This window comes from Ranitomeya variabilis, chromosome 2 (genome assembly GCF_051348905.1).
Source record: "Ranitomeya variabilis isolate aRanVar5 chromosome 2, aRanVar5.hap1, whole genome shotgun sequence".
Taxonomy (NCBI): Eukaryota; Metazoa; Chordata; class Amphibia; order Anura; family Dendrobatidae; genus Ranitomeya; species Ranitomeya variabilis.
This window is the reverse complement of record NC_135233.1, coordinates 265,919,773-265,936,658: the sequence shown is the minus strand read 5'-3', so window position 1 is coordinate 265,936,658 and position 16,886 is coordinate 265,919,773. Positions and strand designations below refer to the sequence as shown.

General features: G+C 43.2%; 1 protein-coding gene across 3 annotated transcripts in view; it reads right to left on the bottom strand.

Moving 5' to 3' along the window:
- LOC143809335 (G-protein coupled receptor 83-like) overlaps nt 1-16,886 on the bottom strand; it is a 163,073-nt gene that overhangs the window by 61,565 nt on the left and 84,622 nt on the right. For all 3 annotated transcript variants that reach the window (XM_077292423.1, XM_077292424.1, XM_077292425.1), the window contains exon 2: nt 1,266-1,391. In XM_077292423.1, the coding sequence (XP_077148538.1) occupies nt 1,266-1,391 (126 nt within the window). The remainder of the gene's footprint in view (nt 1-1,265; nt 1,392-16,886) is intronic.

Genomic DNA, 16,886 nt, shown 5'->3' with positions numbered 1-16,886 from the left:
CACCCAGAGAGTCCAGGGGGCATGTAGCCCAACGCGTGTCGCCACCAAAGTGGCTTCGTCAGGACTTTGGTGGCGACACGCGTTGGGCTACATGCCCCCTGGACTCTCTGGGTGATGGTGACTATGGTCATGTTCATTTAGCACGGCTATCTTTTGACAATCTGCAGTGTGGCACTACTCGGTACCGCATTTGCTCATATGATACTGGTCTGGACTACAGGTTAACTATAAGCCTCTTTAAATAAGCATGTATAGCTTTATCTATCTATTATATTCATTTCTTAGGAGCCCAATCTAGAGTATGCACTTGTCACTTGGCCCTCTGTATTTGGAGGCTCATGTCAACAAGCACTCCTGAATTTATCTATTTTTTCCTATATGGGTGATGACTCCACATACTGTTGCATTCCTAAGCGGTATAATTTTTCCCGTTTGGGTGTCCTCATATATAAGGTACTTCCAACACAAACATTGTTGCCTGCTGTAAACTGTCTTATTTGCTTATTTGTTTAATTTATAGACATGTATCATCTCCAAACATCTATGTTTTATCTAGGCACGTGTCAGTAAGCACTTAGTACTCCTATATATTTTCTCCTGTAGGGGTGACTATTTTCTGTATTGTTATATCTTTATATATTAGCTGTTTCCAATGCAGACATTGTTGCCTGCTATATATTGCCTTATATGCTCTTCTCCAGCCAGTATATATATATTTATTATTCTTAAGACCTCTATGTCTTGCTATTTATGAGGTGATTGATGTCATGTTTGTACATCTACAGATGACTCTCCTACAGTGATGTCTTTGTAGCCGTGCCGTTCATTTATCCTTTCACAGGACGAATATTTGATTGTCATTTTTACTTGTACCTTTATAGATTGTTAATATTGGTCCACGTATTCTGCTATACCACACATGTCCAGGGGGGTGAGGTTCCTCATTTGGAACCCATGGTTTATCTGGGTTTTTGTTTTTAATTGTTTTTAATAGAGTGGTGCTTGTCTCTTTTGAGTTGTTTAATAAATAAATTTATACTTTTGTATTCAGTGGTGGTCCCCTTTATATAGCTTGACGCTTTTTTCTCGTGTTTTCATACTTTGTGTTGGTATATCACATAAAATCCCAATAAAAGAAAGTTAAGTTTGTGGGTTGTTAAATGTTAAAAAGTTCAAGGGTTATGAATACTTTTTTAAGGCACAGTAATATTTTTGGAATAGATAAGCTTTACAAGTTAACAGAATGCATAAATATTATAACTTACCTGGTGTCTGTCCAGAGCAATAGCTGTGAGGGTAAGGACAGAGACGTGGACTGAGCAATACTGTACAAAACGACTTACATGGCACATGAGCTTACCAAAAACCCAAGTACTGCTAACAAATCGAACCTAAGGACAAAGGAAATTTATAATGAGTACTAATATATTTGCTACTAGAATATAGAATAGTTATTAGTTATCCCTAAATGTTATCACAATACAGATGCAAAAATAACCCCTTAGCACACCCCAAAATTAATACATCCACATACCATATACCCCTAACAGACTTAGAAGTCAATAATCAGCCTTGGAGCCCTGCCACATCACATAGCATATAAATTAGGAGACTTGCCTCCTGCCAACAAGTCTCTTACTTTGCACTGATGAGGAACACAAACCCTGAAACAGCTGTCTACAAGTGGAATTATTTCTCTTTTGTAGACTATTCTGGCTCGGCTTTATATAGTGAGACATTTATTAAGGTTCTTCAAAGGGTCAATGTTTACTCCTACCCTTAAGGGGTGGCATTTTGGGCTCTGTACTTTTCCTTTTTGAAAAATAAATTTGGATACATTTTAGAGTAATATGCGCATGCGTGTGCAAACACACACACGTTATATTGATCTTCTTCATGTTATTCTTTGTCTAGCAGCCTGATTGGTTAAGGCATCTGCTATTGCACTGGTGAAATTAGGGTGCTTTTAAGTCTAGAAATTCAAACATTCACCTCAGTGCATCCTATAATGTTGCCAACACTAGGGCTATGAATGATGGTGCTGGAGAGGTGAGTACATAGTGCACCAAGGAGATCTGTGGGCCCTTCTGGGATACCAAGAGGTCCAACCTTTTTCCTGTACATTTTTGAAAAGTTTGCAAGTACAATTTACTTGCATCTAAGGGACAGAGTGAAGAGAGGGGTGAAATCCCATCATACTGCATTTGCTCTGCTTTGAGTTTTAGATCATAGTAGCATGTAAGAGAGCTTAGTGCGCTTCCTATTATGATAAGGAACTTGTGTTCTTTATCATAAGATATCACTGACTCACAAGTTTGTTATTTACAAAATAATTAAGCAATTACAAAGGTTTTTTATCAACCCATTTAAAAATCATCCCTTTTCTTTGAAGCAGGAACATGTCTTCTTTACACTGCATAGGCTACTTTCACACATCAGGTTTTTTGCATCAGGCACAATCCGACAAATGTTGGAAAAACCAGATCCGGCGCAGACTGTGAAAAACTGATGCGATGGATCCGTTTTTGAGACGGATCTGGCTAGGATATATAGATTATTGGATAAAAAAAAAATAGGAGCATGCTCAGTTTAAAAAAACGGAAACCGGCACCAGAATCCATCATTTTCCGGATCCGGCACCTTCCGACTCCCATAGGCTTCCATTCTAGCAAACAGCCGGAAGCGCCAGATCCGGCGCTTCCGGCTTTTGCGCCGGAGACAAAAAACTTGCTATGGATGTTTTTTCCAGAAACCGGAAACAGCAGATTTGCCGGATCCGGCAAAAACGGGATGAAACGCAATGTCATCCGGTGCAATCCGGCACTAATGCAAGTCTATGGGAAAAAAACTGGATCCGGCGGCAACATTCGCCGGATGCGTTTTTTTGAAATTTAGCCGGATTTAGCCTGACAGCGAAAACCTGATGTGTGAAAGTAGCCTTATACAGATGCATGTACAGATGCCGCAACAGTATCTGGTTCCAGTGGGATGCATGGGCAGACATACCACAGGTTCAACCGGCTGCACAGGGGCTCGCAGGCTCCGGGGGGCCCCTGCAGGGCGGCTAATAATGCGGGCAATCTGGCCAGTGTATCCAGTTCTGGGGGGCCCCCTGGCCAGATTGTCCTCATGTGCAGCGGCAGGGAGAAATTACTGCAGCTCCGCTGCCTGCAAGAGAAAAAGGCAGCGGAGCGGAGCTGCAGGGAATGGATCCCTCCTGCTTTTTGCCCGCACTTTCTTTCTTAGGCTGGTTTCACACTTGCGTTTTAATCTGCAGCGTTTGTAAAAAAACCGCAGGTGGTGAAAAAACGCATGTAAACGCGTGCAAACGCTGCGTTTTTTAGACGCATGCGTTTTTGCATGCAGTAAAAAAAGTGGCATTTTGACACGTTTACATGCGTTTTTTCCTGCGTTTGCGTTTTTGAAACGCATGCTGAGAAGTGTGTGACAGCTGCCAATCATCAAAATCAACTAGAAAACCCACTATTAATAGAATTAGCTAGGGTTAGGGTTAGGGATAGGGTTAGGGTTAGGATGCCTAGGGTTAGGTTTAGGGTTAGGGGTAGGGTTAGTGTTAGGGGTAGGGTTAGGGTTTGGATCCCTAGGGTTAGGGTTAGGGGTAGCTTTTTATTAGAAGAATGTCCTGGTCACCAAGTCACTGATAAGCCACCCCCCACCATCAAGGTGATAAAGGGATCCAAACCCTAACCCTACCCCTAACCCTAACCCTAACCCTAGGGATCCAAACCCTAACCCTACCCCTAACCCTACCCCTAACCCTACCCCTAACCCTAACCCTAGGGATCCAAACCCTAACCCTAACCCTAGGGATCCTAGGGATCCATAGGGATTGGCTATTATGTTGACCTGGAGTCCAGGACATTCTTCTAATAAAAAGCTTTGTTCAATGTGGATACCCCAAGATATACGGTATTGCTATAGAGTACTAAAAATATAAACTCGGAGAGTATTCACTGTCATATTGTTAGGGTTAGGGTTAGGGGTAGGGTTAGGGTTAAGGTTAGGGTTAGGGTTTGGATCCCTAGGGTTAGGGTTAGGGGTAGGGTTAGGGTTAGGATCCCTTTATCACCCTGATGGTGGGGGGTGGCTTATCAGGGTGTATTCTTGTTTTTTTCTATAAAAACGCATGCATTTAAAACGCAAGCAAACGCATGTACGCAAAAACGCATGCGTTTCCAAAGACATCAATGTATTTTTTGCCGCAAATCAAACGCAAATGAACGCATGCGTTTTTTTGCAGCAAAAAACGCCTCTGAAAATTACTACATGTTGCATTTCTGCAAAAGAACGCATGCAGCAAAAAAACGCATGTGTCGTTAAATGCGGCAAAACGCGTACAAAAAAAACGCATGCGTTTTTAATGTTAAACATAGGTAACACGGTAAAAACGCTGCAGATCAAAACGCAAGTGTGAAACCAGCCTTACACAGCAGTGGCTGAATTACATCATCGGCGCCGCGGCTGTGCGAGACAGGAAGCTGCTGGTGTGCGGCTTCAGGATAGGATCCGTGCACACAGATGAGACAACTCCTGTCTTCTTCACAACTGCTCCTTCTCCCAACTCCTTCTGTCTGGCACCTGTTAGATGCCTCCTTCTCCCTGCATTGCACACACTTCCAGCCCAGCTGTGCAGAACGGTGTCTGCACACTCATGGCTGGAAGGAAGCTACACCTGTGTGCAGGACCTCAATCACCCCCTGAACAGGAGGTAAAGAATGGTCTGAATGTGACGGATTGTTTGCAGAGTAAAGAGAGGAGGCAGGGGCTGCAGTCAGAGACTAGAAGCAGTGATTTACTAACTGTGATCCCCGGAGCTTTGTGTTGTCTGGTCAGCGCAGGATTTTCATCCACACACAGCACCGACCAGAGAGCCCAGAACTCGGGAACACAGTCACTAAATCACTGGGTCTATTCTCTGATGGGACTCCAGTCATCACTGCTGTAACAAATCCAGACTGGGACTGACCCCTGAGCCTATCCCCCAGTGAAGACTTTATTCACATATACTGTATCTGTTGCATTAAACACACAGGTACAATAGATAGACACATATAAGGGTATGTTTCCACAGTCAGTAAACTCTGCGAATTGGATGCTGTGTACATCCGCAGCATCCAGATGTTACAGCATAGTGGATGGGATTTCAAGGAATCCCATGTCCACTATGCGTGCACTGGCACCAGTAGCTTTCCTGCGGAGACAGACATGCGGTGCATCTTTCTAGACCGCAGCATGTCTCCGCAAGATAAATTTCCTGTCCAATGCATAGGATGCAGTGATTCCGCATGGTTTAATGAACACATGCGGAATCACCGCGTGTACAAAAGCTGGCAGCGCTTTGGACTAAGCGGACATGTGCTGCGAACAAAGCGCTGCCAATACTGACCGTGGAACCATACCCTTATACATAAATGTATAGTATATCACATATGCAGTAGACACAGATGTTTATTATACATGGGAATATTCTATATGTGTGTATTTTATATAGGTATGTACTGTGAGTGCACTTCATATATATACAGTAGTTATACACTGATGCATTGATATACTGTAGGCAGCTACATCATTTTTGCCTACTACTAGTTTTGAAAAATCTCCCCAGAGTGTATGAGCCCTTAACGAAATGTGACATACTGCGTACGTCACATGTTGTTTCCTGCCTTGATGCAGGCTCGCAAGGTGATCCCGCATCTTTCCTGGCAAATGATGGCAGTGATATTCAACCATCATCTGTCACTAAAAGCCACTGTTCACTTGTTAAAAGCCGCTGTTCACTTGTTAAACACCGCTATGGATTTGTGACAGCAGCATTTACAGCATGTCGGCAGGGGAGAGTGATGATCAATGCGCCCATTGGCACTCTTGTGACATGATGGTGGGGAGCTGATGGGTTGCCATGATGGTCAGAGGCCTGTTGACAGCCTGTGCCTGTCATGAAAAATTACTGTGAAAACCAGCCTGTAGCTGACTTTCATAGGAGATTGTGATTTTTACAATATTCAGCAATACTGTGGCACTGCTAAATATAGCACAAGTAATCGGATTATTGCAGATTCAAGCCCCCTAAGGGGACTAACAAATACAGAGAAAAGTAAAAGAAAAATGCTTTGAAAAATATGAAAAAAGTTCAAATTACCCTCCTTTTCCCCGATTAGGAAATAAAAAAATACACATCTTTGGTATCACTACATTAGTAATGGCATGGCGTGGTCGTAGTGTGGCAGTAATTCTACCTTGTATGTGGTATTATTTGGTCACTATGTGGTGGTTAAATGTGATCTGGTCATGGTGTGGCAGTGTTGGTCTCCTGTATGTGATATTCGGTCAGTATATGGTGGTAACATGTGGTTTAGGCATGGTGTGGCCGTATTTGTCCCCTGTATGTGATATTATTCGGTCACTATGTGGTGGTAATTTGCGGTCTGGTCACGGTGTGGCAGTATTTGTTTCTTTTATTTGGAATTATTTGTCTTGGTATAAGGGACTGTGTTGTGTATTGATGTCACTTGTTCTGATATCAATAAGGGGAAGATTCTTGGTTTCCAATACAGCTGAAATACTTGGAAGTTTTACCCCTTCCTGTCCTGTGACTATTACAAAGTAGAAATGATGCACTTACATTTGTTCTCCTGTGAAAACAAGTAATCACCTATCCTAAGGCCACGATCATACGTTCAGTATTTGGTCAGTATTATACATTAGTATTTGTGTTGTGAACTGTGTTTCTCGGCTCCCTCTGGTGGTCACTAATGGTATTGTGTTAGGTATGTCTTGTTGCAGGCCTGAGCTCCAGCTGTGTCGTTAAGCAGCGGGTGTTTCCTATTTGAGTCTCCTCTGGACTCAGTCTCTTGCCTGGCATCGTTGTATCCAGACCTATTTGGTCTCCTCCGGATTCCTTTCAGTCTGCCTCATGCAAGAAAAGCTAAGTCTGTTTTGTACAATTTGGATCGTTTGCATTATTCAGTGTTTTTGTCCAGCTTGCTTTACATTTGATTTTTTGACTCGCTGGAAGCTCTAGGGGGCTGATATTCTCCCTCCACACCGTCAGTCGGTGTGGGGGTTCTTGAATGTTCAGCGTGGATGTTTTGTAGGGTTTTCTGCTAACTGCTTAGTCCACTATCTATTTTCTGCTATCTAGACTATTGGGCCTCACTTTGCTGAATCTAGTTCATCTCTACGTTTGTGTTTTCCTCTTGCCTCACCGTTATTATTTGTTGGGGGCTTTCTATATCTTTGGGGTTCAATTTCTCTGGAGGTAAGCGAGGTCTTATTTTTTCTCTCTAGGGGTAGTCAGTTCTCCGGCTGGCTCGAGACGTCTAGAACCAACGTAGGCACGTTCACCGGCTACTTTTAGTTGTTTGTGTTAGGATCAGGTATGCGGTTAGCCCAGTTTCCACCTCCCTAGAGCAGTATTTATATTTTGCTATCTTGCCGGAATATCAGAGATCCTCTGCCATCGGGATCATAACAGAATGCCAGGCCGAAAGAAAATGTTTAATGCATCGCAGAAGCGGGATTAAAAAGAAGTTCTGAGTTTTTTTTTTTTGTTTTTTTTTTGCTGCAGTTTGCCTAGCTTCTTCCATCCCCTTTTTCTCTGAGTGGCTGAAACTCTGCTGCAGATATGAATGTCCAGACTCTGAATTCTAGTGTGGATCAGCTTGCTGCTAGGGTGCAAAGCATTCAGGATTTTGTTATCCATAGTCCTATGTCTGAACCAAAAATACCTATTCCTGAGCCGTTTTTTGGAGATAGATCTAAATTCCTGAATTTTAGGAATAATTGCAAATTGTTTCTGTCTCTGAAACCTCGTTCCTCTGGTGATTCAGCTCAGCAAGTTAGGATTGTTATTTCCTTTTTGCGCGGCGACCCTCAAGATTGGGCCTTCTCTCTGGCGCCAGGAGATCCTGCATTGGTGAATGTTGATGCGTTTTTTCTGGCACTTGGTTTGCTTTATGAGGAGCCTAATCTTGAAAATCAGGCTGAAAAAATGTTGCTGGTTATCTCTCAGGGTCAGGACGAAGCTGAGGTATATTGCCAAAAATTTCGGAAATGGTCCGTGCTTACTCAATGGAATGAGTGTGCACTGGCCGCAAATTTCAGAAATGGTCTTTCTGAAGCCATTAAAGATGTGATGGTGGGGTTTCCTATCCCTACAGGTCTAAATGATTCAATGGCTCTAGCCATTCAAATTGATCGACGTTTGCGGGAGCGCAAATCTGATAATCCTTTGGCGGTGCTGTCTGAACGGTCACCTGATTCTATGCAATGTGACAGAATTCTGACCAGAGCCGAGCGACAAAATCATAGACGTCAAAATGGGTTGTGTTTCTACTGTGGTGATTCAACACATGTTATCTCAGCATGCTCTAAACGTTTAAAGAAAAAAGTTAATCCTGTCACCATTGGTACTTTTCAGCCTAAGTTTATTTTGTCTGTGACTTTAATTTGTTCATTATCTTCTTACTCAGTTATGGCTTTTGTGGATTCTGGTGCTGCTTTAAGTCTGATGGATTTGTCATTTGCCAAGCGCTGCGGTTTTGTCCTGGAGCCTTTGGAAAATCCTATTCCTCTTAGAGGAATTGATTCTACGCCATTGGCAGAGAATAAACCTCAGTATTGGACGCAGGTGACCATGTGCATGACTCCTGTACATCAGGAGGTGATTCGTTTTTTGGTACTGCATAAAATGCATGATGTTGTCGTTTTGGGTCTGCCATGGTTACAGGCCCATAATCCAGTTTTAGTTTGGAAAGCTATGACTGTGTCTAGTTGGGGGTGTCAGGGGATTCATGGCGATTCTCCATTGGTGTCTATTGCTTCTTCTACTCCTTCTGAGATCCCTGAGTTTTTGTCAGACTTTCAGGATGTATTTAATGAGGCCAGGTCCAGTGCCCTTCCTCCTCATAGGGACTGTGATTGTGCTATAGATTTGATTCCTGGTAGTAAGTTTCCTAAGGGACGACTCTTTAATTTATCTGTGCCAGAGCATGCCGCGATGCGGAGTTATGTAAAGGAGTCTTTGGAGAAGGGACATATTCGCCCATCCTCGTCCCCTCTTGGTGCAGGATTCTTTTTTGTGGGCAAGAAAGACGGGTCTCTGAGACCTTGTATTGATTATCGTCTTCTGAATAAGATCACTGTTAAATTTCGGTATCCTTTGCCATTGTTGTCTGATTTGTTTGCTCGGATTAAGGGATCCAGTTGGTTCACCAAGATAGATCTTCGTGGTGCGTATAACCTTGTGCGCATAAAGCAGGGAGATGAATGGAAAACGGCATTTAATACGCCCGAGGGTCATTTTGAGTACCTGGTGATGCCTTTCGGATTATCTAATGCTCCTTCTGTGTTTCAGTCCTTCATGCATGACATCTTCCGGAAATATCTGGATAAATTTATGATTATTTATCTGGATGATATTTTGGTTTTTTCTGATGATTGGGAGTCCCATGTGAACCAGGTCAGGATGGTGTTTCAGGTTTTGCGGGAGAATGCTCTATTTGTGAAGGGCTCAAAATGTATCTTTGGGGTACAGAAGGTTTCTTTTTTGGGTTTTATTTTTTCCCCTTCTACTGTGGAGATGGACCCAGTTAAGGTCCGTGCCATTCATGACTGGACTCAGCCCACGTTTGTTAAGAGCCTGCAAAAGTTCTTGGGCTTTGCTAATTTTTACCGTCGTTTTATCGCTAATTTCTCCAGCGTGGTTAAACCTTTGACGGATATGACTAAGAAGGGTTCTGATGTTGCAAATTGGTCTCCTGCGGCCGTGGAGGCCTTTCGGGAGCTGAAGCGTCGGTTTACTTCAGCGCCAGTCTTGTGCCAGCCGGATGTCTCTCTTCCCTTCCAGGTTGAAGTTGATGCTTCTGAGATTGGTGCAGGGGCTGTTTTGTCGCAAAAAAGTTCTGATGGCTCCGTGATGAAGCCATGTGCCTTCTTTTCAAGGAAATTTTCGCCTGCTGAGCGGAACTATGATGTTGGTAATCGGGAGTTGTTGGCCATGAAGTGGGCATTTGAGGAGTGGCGACATTGGCTCGAGGGAGCTAGACATCGTGTGGTGGTCTTGACTGATCATAAAAATCTGATTTACCTCGAGTCTGCCAAGCGCCTGAATCCTAGACAGGCCAGATGGTCGTTGTTTTTCTCCCGTTTTGACTTTGTGGTCTCGTACCTGCCTGGTTCGAAGAACGTGAAGGCTGATGCACTTTCTAGGAGTTTTGTGCCTGATTCTCCGGGAGTCTCTGAGCCGGCTGGTATTCTCAGAGAGGGAGTAATTTTGTCTGCCATTTCCCCAGATTTGCGACGAGGGCTGCAAAAATTTCAGGCTGATAGGCCTGATCGTTGTCCACCAGAGAGATTGTTTGTCCCTGATGGATGGACCAACAGAGTTATTTCTGAGGTTCATTCTTCGGTGTTGGCGGGACATCCTGGGATTTTGGGTACCAGAGATTTGGTGGCCAGGTCCTTTTGGTGGCCTTCCTTGTCGTGGGATGTGCGTTCTTTTGTGCAGTCCTGTGGGATTTGTGCTCAGGCTAAGCCTTGCTGTTCTCATGCCAGCGGGTTGCTTTTGCCCTTGCCTATCCCAAAGAGGCCTTGGACGCACATTTCCATGGATTTCATTTCGGATCTTCCGGTGTCTCGGAAGATGTCTGTCATCTGGGTGGTGTGCGATCGTTTTTCTAAAATGGTCCATTTGGTGCCCTTGCGTAAGTTGCCTTCCTCCTCTGATTTGGTTCCTTTGTTCTTTCAGAATGTGGTTCGTTTGCATGGCATCCCTGAGAATATTGTATCTGACAGAGGATCTCAGTTTGTGTCCAGATTCTGGCGATCCTTTTGTGCTAAGATGGGTATTGATTTGTCTTTTTCGTCGGCTTTTCATCCTCAGACTAATGGCCAGACCGAGCGAACTAATCAGACGTTAGAGACTTATCTGAGATGTTTTGTTTCTGCTGATCAGGACGACTGGGTTACCTTTTTGCCACTGGCCGAGTTTGCCCTTAATAATCGGGCTAGTTCTGCCACCTTGGTTTCACCCTTTTTCTGCAACTCTGGTTTTCATCCTCGTTTCTCCTCGGGTCAGGTTGAACCTTCTGACTGTCCTGGGGTTGATTCTGTGGTGGATAGGTTGCAGCGGATTTGGAACCATGTGGTGGACAATTTGAAATTGTCACAAGACAGGGCCCAGCGGTTTGCCAACCGCCGCCGCGGTGTGGGTCCCCGACTTTGTGTTGGGGATTTGGTTTGGTTGTCTTCTCGGCATGTTCCTTTGAAAGTCTCCTCTCCTAAGTTCAAGCCTCGCTTTATCGGTCCTTATAAGATTTTGGAAATCCTTAACCCGGTGTCTTTTCGCTTGGACCTTCCAGCGTCTTTTGCTATTCATAATGTGTTCCATAGGTCCTTGTTGCGGCGGTACGTGGTGCCTATGGTTCCTGCTGTTGAGCCTCCTGCCCCGGTTTTGGTTGAGGGCGAGTTGGAGTACGTGGTGGAGAAGATTCTGGATTCTCGTATCTCTAGACGGAAACTCCAGTATTTAGTTAAGTGGAAAGGCTATGGTCAGGAGGATAATTCCTGGGTTGTCGCCTCTGATGTTCATGCGGCTGATTTGGTTCATGCCTTTCACGCTGCTCATCCTGATCGCCCTGGGGGTCTTGGTGAGGGTTCGGTGACCCCTCCTCAAGGGGGGGGTACTGTTGTGAACTGTGTTTCTGAGCTCCCTCTGGTGGTCACTAACGGTATTGTGTTAGGTATGTCTTGTTGCAGGCCTGAGCTCCAGCTGTGTCGTTAAGCAGCGGGTGTTTCCTATTTGAGTCTCCTCTGGACTCAGTCTCTTGCCTGGCATCGTTGTATCCAGACCTATTTGGTCTCCTCCGGATTCCTTTCAGTCTGCCTCATGCAAGAAAAGCTAAGTCTGTTTTGTACAATTTGGATCGTTTGCATTATTCAGTGTTTTTGTCCAGCTTGCTTTACATTTGATTTTTTGACTCGCTGGAAGCTCTAGGGGGCTGATATTCTCCCTCCACACCGTCAGTCGGTGTGGGGGTTCTTGAATGTTCAGCGTGGATGTTTTGTAGGGTTTTCTGCTAACCGCATAGTCCACTATCTATTTTCTGCTATCTAGACTATTGGGCCTCACTTTGCTGAATCTAGTTCATCTCTATGTTTGTGTTTTCCTCTTGCCTCACCGTTATTATTTGTTGGGGGCTTTCTATATCCTTGGGGTTCAATTTCTCTGGAGGTAAGCGAGGTCTTATTTTTTCTCTCTAGGGGTAGTCAGTTCTCCGGCTGGCTCGAGACGTCTAGAACCAACGTAGGCACGTTCACCGGCTACTTTTAGTTGTTTGTGTTAGGATCAGGTATGCGGTTAGCCCAGTTTCCACCTCCCTAGAGCAGTACTCTGTGGCTCTGTGCTGCCATGTGATGCTCCAGCCCGCCCACTTCTGACATCATCACAGGTCCTCCTGCACACTGCACAGCACTCAGCTCCAGCCCAGGAAGGTACCAGCGATCTCCTCTCCTCCTCCCCCTGCTTCTGCTGCCTCCTCCTCCCCCGGACACATAGATCTCCCCAGCTGCTGCAGGAATCAGCGCTGAGGAAGCCATGCGTGTCCCTGCTTAAGTGCAGTATTCATTTGCTGCACGGCTCACCGCTCAGCTGATAGGTGGGCGGGGAGTAGCTAATGAATATTCACTGCACTTAATCATGGGGACCACATGGTTTCCCCAGCAGCTGATTCCCGCATTGGGGACATTTTTCTGCCTCCTGAAGTGGGATATCATTGCGATCCCACTCGCTGCTGCCCCCCTCCCCACATGCTACATCCCTACCATAAGACGCACCCACACTTTCCTCCCAAATTTGGAGGAAAAAAAGTGCGTCTTATGGTCAGAAAAATACGGTATATAGCTTCCTCTGTGGTTATGTACAGTGCTGTCTCTTACATAGTGTATTCTTGATATTTTTGTTATTCACAGCGCCCTTACATAGTCCCCTCTCTTGTTAGATATAAAATGACTACTGATGGAGGAGCCGGTGACCAGACTACCAGTCCATCAGCTCCTCCTTTAGAAAAGAAGCTTTCCCATGCTCCATCAGCCATCATTGCATTATACAGCTAACAAGACAAGACGGTATGTAATAAAAAACAGGGCTGTATAAAATCCAATATGTAAGGGAGGGTGCAGTACATAACAAGAGAGGGCACTGTATAATACAGGATGGCAATATACATAATAAAGGAGACTATGTAATATATATACAGTACATGTATGTGTGTGTGGCTATATATATATATATATATATATATATATATCTTTGTTACCTTAAAAGGAGGGGGGCCCAGACACATTTCCTGCACAGGGGCCCCAAGCTGTTTGTGTCCACCCTTGGCTGGGATGTGACGCTTAAAACCATGTGGCGTTGTGGTCGACCATTTTTTGTTTTTGCAAAGCCAGTAAGGCACATTTAAAAACATAAGATTGTTGAAAGGAGTTGCCATTTTTCTATCCATATATATCACCTTCCTTAAGTAGATATATTTGTGAAAGAAATGTTGCAGAATTAGATTCAGGAAGTGGGCCAAGCATGGTACATGAATTATTTTCCGTGCAAGACAATCAGAAAGTTGCATGCATTGTTGGTGCAACGATTCCAAGTTGCAGTTCACAGGGAGCCAACCAATCGATGGATTGATGTATAGCAGCAACTCGACAACCATATGGCTGTTTTCCCCAAGCTTTCATGCTGAAAAATGTGAGAGGTTAGTTGGCAAACCAGCAGGCAACTGGCAAATGCTTGTTTCCTTGACACAGAAACAAGGATGGATATTTGGAAAATAACTATGATATGCGCTAGATGCAACTCCTAAAAAATGCTAATGGGCTGCTGAACGCCAACCTGTCAAGATGAGTAGACTCTGTATTGATGTGGTTTGAAGTTCTCCGTACTGAATGATGATCTGTGGTATTGTCAATGAAGGTGTGGTGAATTTTTCACCTTGAATCCGTGCTGTGCTGCACAAACAATGTCGGCACTGTTCCAGCCAGTCATGCTTGCTCAGACACTTGCTTGAAAAAGAAAAAAATGCCGCCCTTTTCTTCATCTTCTCAGGCCCCATTTTATCTGTGAACAAAGGCTGACTGTTTATGTCTTCCAATAAATCAACTGCAAAAAGTTGTTCTGGTGTAGTATAATCCTTAGCCCTTGGGGTCATGAGGTTCGGGGACTATGAGGATGAACAGAGACAGGTGTCAGTGCCAGAATGGAAATTTTGTGGTATGTGCAACAGTAAGAAAAGGTGGACTAAGCAGGAGACTTTCACCAGCCGATGGAGTTGCTGTAAGTGGCTCCATTATACTGATGTGCTTGAGATGAGTAATTTAGTAGAAATACTATTTTCCCCTTTGTTTTCTGCCCAATAATACACCTGTTAGGAGGTCATGTGTGACCCGGTTTGGTACTAGTCCGAATTTACTGGTTGTTTCCATGGGTGGTGTTTCTCCTGCAGCTCTCACATTTTTTGCATGATTTTTTTTCTATCACGCTACCACATCTGTTGCCCATGCAGCATTTTGGTAGAATATACAATACATTTTTGACAAAAGTATAACATTTAATTTCGTTTTCATACTTCGACAACTCAAGAAAAATAGAAAATCAACTGAAAGTTCTAGGCAGGGTTCACATTATGGACAAAAAGGACAATTTAAAAGCCTGATATAATAATGGTGTGGCAAAACAGACCAGCAAATTTACATTTAAAAATTAAATTTATTGTCATAATTTCTTTGCGAATTTTGGGTTAAAGCACATTAATTCCCCCAGGCTAAAAAGAACCACATAAAAATAATGGCCCAAAAATGCTACAACAGAACCCAGTATAATTGTGTGATATACTGTTGCCAAACTGGAATATAAAAATGGGTGTGCAAGAAGTACAATGTGTGTGTACCTGACGATTTTTGCATCTTTTTGCAGGGGGTGGGGGCAATACATATTAGGTATTTTAATTCCTCCCTCAGTTAACAAAAATTGCTTATTCCCAAAAAAAAGTCACTAAGTACAGTATGTACACTCACAGAAAGGAATTCACAGTAACAAGCAGTAGCATTGTTCTGGAGCATACCATTGCTAAATGCAACTAATAACACCGTTGCAAAACCTTTTTTTCCCATTTCTTATGAAAAAAATATATTTTAACTATCCCCCATGTACAAAAAATACAGCATAAGTAATGTAACCCTAAAAGGTTGCATTCTGCAGCATCTACCTGTAGGTTCACGACCAAAAATGGACAGAACGTTATGAGGAAGCCCGAGCAGCCATGCCTGACGTGATTGGCCCGCTCTTTGAGCCTTCAACAATATGTGAAATGGTGTTGAGCTTTTTTTTTTCACTGATCCTCACAAATTAAATGTCAAAGTGGTTAAATTCCTGGGGACCTGCGTATTTTAGAAAATTGGACTCTTGAGTCAAAACTTGGCAGATCTTTCCACTTAACTCTACTTACTGCATCACTCATTTTCTTTTGTCTCCTGTACTGGTTTTTCACTCTCGAAAACGAATTAAATAGTAATCACACTTTTCTCATAAATCAATAGTAGAAGTGAAGAGAAGAAACATAATGCATATTGTCACATAAGTAAGCTTTATTTTTCACTTATCGATCATTTTTTGTCTCAAGCACTGGTCATTCATTCTCAAAAATGGCTTAAATCCATCAATAAACCTGTTTGTAATCTCTATTAAAATTTAAAGAGAGGAAGATGGGGAAGCAGGAATGAGAAACATACAAAGCTCAAAAAGAGAAAATGTTGAAGCTGTTAATAAAGAAGAAAACTGCTAAAAGTTCAGGATACAAAAAGGCCAGAAATAGTGTTATTCCACATATAAACAGAAATGGCAGATTAGTCTGAAAAGTCACCTAATATCACCTTGCATTCACACTTTAAGGCTAGGGCAATAGGGTGATGTATGTCACGTGGAAGCAGTTCTCTGAACAGTCTCGATAAAAAACTTTTGTGTAACTAGTATATGACTTGCTGTAGTGCGACTATTTTACAGCTCTAATTTTGCTGCAAATAAACAGCTAAGTTGCAGCAAAATTGCATACAAGACACTTGTCGTAAGCATCTTGCATTAAACTTTATGGCAAATGAGTTGTGTATTACTTGCAATCAGCGCAGAAAATCCAACATGTTTGGAAACATTTCTGACTATGTGTCGCAGGTGGCGTTGTGAACCCAAATAAAATCATTAGATGCGATCTTACAATGAGTCACATCTCGTCCTGCACACCTAGACTTAATCTATCAACAAATCGGTCTGCAGTTCCAATGGAGAGGGGAGGTGGAAAAGCCGGAGAGACAAAGAGGCAAAGCACAAAAAGAGAAAATGCTCAGACTACAAATACAAAGGGGAACTCACTGAAAATGTAGGATACCAGACTTTTTTTTTAATACTTATGCACATACCAGGGGTATAAGTATGAAAGACGTGTTCTCAAAGCAGACTTTATAATGGGCACCCTATTGATCAAGTACATAGCAGGCCAAACTATTGTGGGCATGAAATTTCAATCTATTCAAGGGAACCTCCAACGTTGTTGGTCTTTTTGTCCCCCTGACAATTTTTTTTTTTACCTGGCAATAGAAGATGCAAATGCAGATTGGGCAGCACTGCTGGCAAGGCGACAATACGATGCCCAAAGTCTCATATGTGAAATGCTGGAAAAACTCTGAACATTTAAGGGTTGTAGCAAAAGTAACAGATCTGCTTGATTTATTAGCAACACTAGAGGTGCTCTATAAAAGTGTTTTCTGAACGTTTCAAAAGTTAGAATAGCAGTATGAAATGTAAATTAAAAAAGTAA